The sequence below is a fragment of the Cyprinodon variegatus genome, unplaced genomic scaffold, assembly GCF_000732505.1.
Source record: "Cyprinodon variegatus isolate N-32 unplaced genomic scaffold, C_variegatus-1.0 Scaffold1421, whole genome shotgun sequence".
Taxonomy (NCBI): Eukaryota; Metazoa; Chordata; class Actinopteri; order Cyprinodontiformes; family Cyprinodontidae; genus Cyprinodon; species Cyprinodon variegatus.
In genome coordinates, this window is record NW_015151874.1 from 112,752 (window position 1) to 118,977 (window position 6,226).

At 35.2% G+C, this 6,226-nt stretch overlaps 1 protein-coding gene across 1 annotated transcript in view; it reads right to left on the reverse strand.

Annotated features, from left to right (window-relative positions):
• The window catches only part of LOC107103317 (high affinity immunoglobulin gamma Fc receptor I-like), a 35,719-nt gene extending 34,098 nt beyond the window's left edge, over positions 1 to 1,621 (reverse strand). Inside the window, exons 1-2 of the mRNA XM_015402976.1 lie at positions 1,421 to 1,621; positions 1,267 to 1,302 (exon numbers count right to left, since the gene is read on the reverse strand). Of these exons, the coding sequence (XP_015258462.1) occupies positions 1,267 to 1,302; positions 1,421 to 1,505 (121 nt within the window). The 5' untranslated portion in view covers positions 1,506 to 1,621. The remainder of the gene's footprint in view (positions 1 to 1,266; positions 1,303 to 1,420) is intronic.
• Positions 1,622 to 6,226: the final 4,605 nt, after the last annotated feature.

Here is a 6,226-nt window from a genome sequence, read left to right on the forward strand (position 1 = left end):
CTCCTTCAAAGAACTGGGATCTGCTGGGACTCACAGTCAGAGCAGCTGGGAGGACTAAACAAAAACAAAACAAGAAAAGAAACAGCTGCTTAGTTTTGACCTTCTCAGGGCCCCAGGGTCCTGAACATCTTATTGATTGTTAACCCTAAGATGCACAATTGCTGTATGAAATTTAACTCTGAATGTATTTTTAAGGAAGATGAAATGCTTTCCATCCATCCTTAAATTATCAGTTTTTATAACATGGTGTATTAGAGCCAGAATGAAAATCGTAGTTGTTCCTTCTAATGATCAAAAAATCTGGCTTCCTTCTGTCTTATTACTATTAAATATTCTGAATCCGACAGATAAACAGATGGGCGTAATTTTGCATAGGGACCATAGGGACATGTCCCTACCAACATTTTGAACCAACCTACTTCTCCCTACCAACTTTTTTGCAGCAGTAGAGGAGCTCTGGATGGATAATGTTGACAGACAAAAACAATTTTGGTTTAAAATGCATTTTTTTTTTTACAATTTTGGTATAATTCCTGCTGTAAGTCGGTCCCTCTGTGAGCTAAAGACATGTTTTAGAGTCTCTATACTCCAGTTAACGATTAATCGATTAAAAGATTTATTGACATTTCAATAATCGATTATTCCAATGAATTGGTTGAGTCCAAGATAAAATACATGATATGGGTTAAATAGAGTAACTACAACCTAGATGACTTAAACAGTGAAATTGATATTCTAAATGTTTAGTGTCAGTTCCACTGATCATGTAAATGCAATACATTTATTTGGTGTCCCTCAAATCTATTATTTTGCTTTGTTTCATGAGCATGTTCACATAGCGAATATATAAAAGATAAGAGTGTTGTTTACCTCTGCACATTTGTATATCTTCAAAAGAAAAAACAGGATAAATCCACATATTTAGACTATATTTTAGACTATATTTTGTTAAATAGGCACAGATTTACTTTATGTCTTAGTTGCTGGTAATGTCAAATGCAAACCTTTTCAAAGTGGAAAAAAGTAAAATTCCACATCAGAGCTAGTGATGTTTCAAACATTGATAAACAGCATCTAGTTTGTGTAGTGCTTATAAAATTTGCACCCTGATTTTCACGTCAAGCATAAAAAGAATGACAAGGCATATTTTTGCATAGGACGAATGACATCAGACCAAAAGTGCCCCTACCAAAGTTTAAATCAAAGCTATGCCCTTGGATAAACATACTCTTTAAGACATCAGCATAAAACAGAAATCTAACCAACCTTGTTTAGTAGAGAAGCTCAGTACTGCAGCCACAACTACAGAGAGAAAAAAAAGCTCTTAGAAAAAACTCCTAGAAGTCATTACTCTTCCTCTTCTAGTTTTCTGCATCATATAAATGAGGAAACCTTAACAACAGAGAAAATATCTACTTACTGAGCAGAACTTTGACCGATGTTTCCTCCATGGTGCCTCTCAGGGATCTGGATTGCTGGCTCATACCTCCTGTTATACAGTCCATCTAAAAGCCGCCCTCTTCCTCTGTGGTTTAGATATTTCCCCCTGTTTTTAGAAGTTAAATAATACCTGCTGCCGCCCCCAAGTGTTGATCAATTGCGTAGCGACACAACAATAGATCCGTAAGCAACATTATCTTGGTTGGCCCCGTATGAAGTACAACACGTCATAAAGGTACAGGATACAGCAACAGTTTTATAAATAAGCCAAGAAGATACAATTATACAATTCTTAGTTGTATATTATAACACATAACTCACGGAAAAACAGTGACTACGCACCTTGGATGGAAACATTGGTGCACCACAAAACGTTATAGACATCCCAAGTTCCAAAAACTAATTTCAGGGAGATGCTCACCAATAATTACGCAATTAGTGTTAATGTGAGGCACTCAGAATGCTGGACCCAGAATTCAAATAGACAGATCAGTTTGAGAAACAAGCATTTATTTATCGAGGTGTGCGGCTGCTCATCGGCTGGGGGGGACTGTTTGAGTTCTGAAGTCACTGACCTGAGTCTCTGCTCCTACAGGTCAGTGACTTCAGAACTCAAACAGTCACCAACCTGGTAAAGTTCAGTCCAAGCTCAGAAGATGGGGTCAAAACCAGAGGAGTGGTTACTCCATAGCTTGTTACAGAGCTGATTCCAGAGATCCCGGAGAGAAATGGTACAGAGGGTTAAATCTAAAGCTGGGGTCAGAACACAGGTCCAAGATCGATTGCAAGTGGAATCCAGATAGCAGCCCAGAAATAGGACAAGCAAACAGAGCATAACAGGATTGGATTATATATATATATATATATATATATATATATATATATATATATATATANTATACAGTGGGGCAAAAAAGTATTTAGTCAGCCACCAATAGTGCAAGTTCTCCCACTTAAAAAGATGAGAGAGGCCGGTAATTTTCATCGTAGATATACCTCAACTATGAGAGACAAAATGAGAAAAAAAAATCCAGAAAATCACATTGTCTGATTTTTAAAAAATGTATTTGCAAAATATGGTGGAAAAAAATTATTTGGTCAATAACAAAAGGTTATTGACTAAATACTTTTTTGCCCCACTGTGTATATATATATATATATATATATATATATATATATATATATATATATTCCCGTGATCTTTAAATTAACACAAAACAGCATAAGAGGACCTTGTTTATTTATTTATTTTAAGATTTTGTAAAAAACCGTTGCCGATTAAACCGGATGTTACAACCTTGACATGATTATACAAATTGTTTTTACCGTGAAAAGGTTAGAAGCGGCGTGGAAATGATCAGATCCGCCTCTCTGACTGCAATGTGCGCTCCGGACATGGGAGAACAGATTTTCACAGGGGAACAGAATTTGGCACAAAACCGAAACACGGTCTCCGTTTAAGCCAAAATAAAGTTTAGTAATGCCTATGCTTCTGTAACGTGTTCAGCAGATAGCTGAGCAATAATCAATCCTTTTCAATCCATCAAATATTGGCCGGATATTGCACAAAATGTATGGAGCTAACCAGAATGACTTCTGTTTAAAATAACTTTCGGTTTAATGAAGTTCCTTCCTGTTTCCCTGAAATGCCTTCTGTTTCAACCGAGATTCGCAAATAGCTCTCCATTAGTCAATAAGAAAGCTTTTCAGACGTGTGTACGAAAGATTTTCTTTACTGTGTATGAAAGCTTTTCAGTAGTGTATATGAAAGCGGTTCTTCAGTATTTTTAAAAGCTTTTCAGTAGTGTGTATGAAAGGTTTTTAGTAGTGTATATGAAAGCTTTTCAGTAGGGTATATGAAAGCTTTCCAGTAGTTTGTTTGAAAGCTTTTCAGTAGGGTGTATGAAATCTTTTTTAGCAGTGTATATGAAAGCTTTTCAGTAGTGTGTATGAAGGATTTTCAGTATTGTTTATGAAAGCTCTTCTTTAGTATGTTTGAAAGCTTTTCAGTAGTGTATATGAAGGATTTTTCAGTAGTGTTTATGAAAGAATTTAAGTAGTGTATATGAAAGCTTTTCGGTAGTGTATATGAAGGCTTTTCAGTAGTGTTTATGAAAGATTTTAAGTAGTGTATATGAAAGCTTTTCAGTATTGTTTATGAAAGCTCTTTAGTATGTTTGAAAGCTTTTCAGTACTGTATATGAAAGCTTTTCAGTAGTGTGTATGAAAGCTTTTCAGTAGTGTATATGAAAGCTTTTCAGTAGTGTGTATGAAAGCTTTTCAGTAGTGTATATGAAAGCTTTTTAGTAGTGTATATGAAGGCTTTTCAGTAGTGTTTATGAAAGCTTTTCAGTAGTGTGTATGAAAGCTTTTCAGTAGTGTATATAAAAGCTTTTCAGTAGTGCATATGAAAGCTTTTCTTTAGTATGTTTGAAAGCTTTTCAGTAGTGTGTATGAAAGCTTTTAAGTATTGTAAATGAAAGCTTTTCAGTAGTGTGTATCAAAGCTTTTCAGTAGTGTATATGAAAGCTTTTCAATAGTGCATATGAAAGCTTTTCTTTAGTATGTTTGAAAGCTTTTCAGTAGTGTGTATGAAAGCTTTTCAGTAGTGCATATGAAAGCTTTTCTTTAGTATGTTTGAAAGCTTTTCAGTAGTGTGTATGAAAGCTTTTCAGTAGTGCATATGAAAGCTTTTCAGTAGTGTATATGAAAGCTTTTCAGTAGGGTGTATGAAAGCTCTTTAGTGGTCAATATGAAAGTCTTTCAGTAATTTTTATGAAAGGTTTCCAGTTGTGTATATCGGATTACTGTGTTTTCATTATTTTATGATAAGTGAGCTGCTAAACATCATGACTGCTGTCTGATGTTAAAATGTATCACATTTGACTTCAGAATAAAAAAATGCCTTTTTTCCAAGTAAAGCTTTTAAACATAAAAGGTAATTTTTGATGATGAGGTACAACACAGCAATGGAGGCTGTTACTCTCTGAAACAGGTTTCCCATCAGTATCGAGCAGCCAGCTTCATGAGCCTTTGTGACCCAGCAGCTCGAGGAATGGGTCAACATTGATGCCTCCACCACCATAGAATAAGGATGTATGCTAGAGAAGAATAAGGAGAATCAAAGAAAGTGATTTTCCTTTTGTTTGAATGTGCTATTTTGCAAATGTGTTTTTTTTAAACTTATATGCTCTATGTTATTAACTTTGCTGTTATCTCATGTCACTGTCGGACTGGTAAATTGTTATAAGCTTTTTCCACGGTTGACTTACGTACTTCTGAGCTAATATGAGAAAGCCACATGCTTCAATACCTCAACTGTGTGGCAAATTGACTGAGATGAGTGAAGAAATCCATGGTAACTTACAGTATGTTGATAAACAAGAACATCTAAATTTTTTACTAGATATGTAAAATGTCCAATTCCTCCTAAATATAAAGAATTACATTCTAAAGTAATAAAAAAGCATCCCTCAAATGAGTTTATAAGGGAAAGACTTTAATTTATTTAGGTAATTTCAGTGTCTGAGAAACACTTGAAGAAACAACTAAACATTTTTATGGGTGAAATTTATTGACATTTCTAGATATCTAAGTTAATAACTTAATTACAAATCCCTCAACGTGTGTTGTTTTTTTCATTTGAACATATCCAGTTTAGCTTATTCCTTAAAATAAATAATTTTGAATGGTCAATGCTGTATACATAAATGTAGATTAATTAAATACCCTCTTTTTCTTCCTGCTGTCAAAAATTATACATGTATATACACAGTGCCTTTTCCAAGTATTGGCAACCCTGTTTAAGATGTGGTCAAGGACTTCTAAAAATTCTCCTTTTATTTTAAACAGCCTAGAACTCAAATGCAAGAAAAGAAAATAATCCAGCCTTTTATTTAAGTCCATTATTTTTGTGGTAAAAATAAGATAAAGTGAAATCATGTGTCCCATAATTATTTGCACTCCTAACAATTCTGCAGAAAACTTTAATTGATTTCCTGTAGTTATATATATTTTTCTGTAGTTGCTAAAGTTGGTCAGGGTATCTGGGGATTTTCAAATAATAAGTCACTACTTCCTGTCTCCCCTGAGGTATAAATATGACATGAACTCAGAGACCTAATTCTTTTGCCCATTTGTCAACATGGCAAAGACAAGAGAACACACCATTCAAATAAGGCAGATGGGTGTCGACCTTCATAAGTCATGCAATGGCTACAAGAAAATAGCCACTCACCTTAACTTGCCCGCATCTACAGTCAGAGGAATCCTTAAGAAGTTTAAAACAAGTGGAACAGTGACAAACAAGGCTGGAAGAGCTCCCAAGTTTATCTTGCCAGAACTGGCAATGATTAGGTTGGAAAGAGAGGTTAAAACAAGTCTTAAACTCACTGTCACAGAATACCAGCAATTAGTGGAATCTTGGGGTCACAGAGTGTCCGAAACAGCCATCAGATGCTCTCTACATGTCAACAAGCTGTTTTCGAGGCATGCACGGAAAAAGTATTTTTTCACAAATGTAAAAGTCTGGAATTTGCTAAGTGGCACTGGGACTTCACCTGGCATCCTGGACTTTTGTCAGATAAGAAAAAGATTGAGCTTTTTGCCAACAAACGCTATAAGTGGGTCTGGTGTAAAACAAGAGATTAGTATGCCGCAAAAAACCTAATGCCCACTGAGAAGTACAGTTGAGAATCTGTGATGCTGTGGGCCTGTTTCTCTCCCAAAGGCCCAGGAAATCTTATTAGGGTGCATGGTATGATGAACTCTTTGAAAAACCAGGACA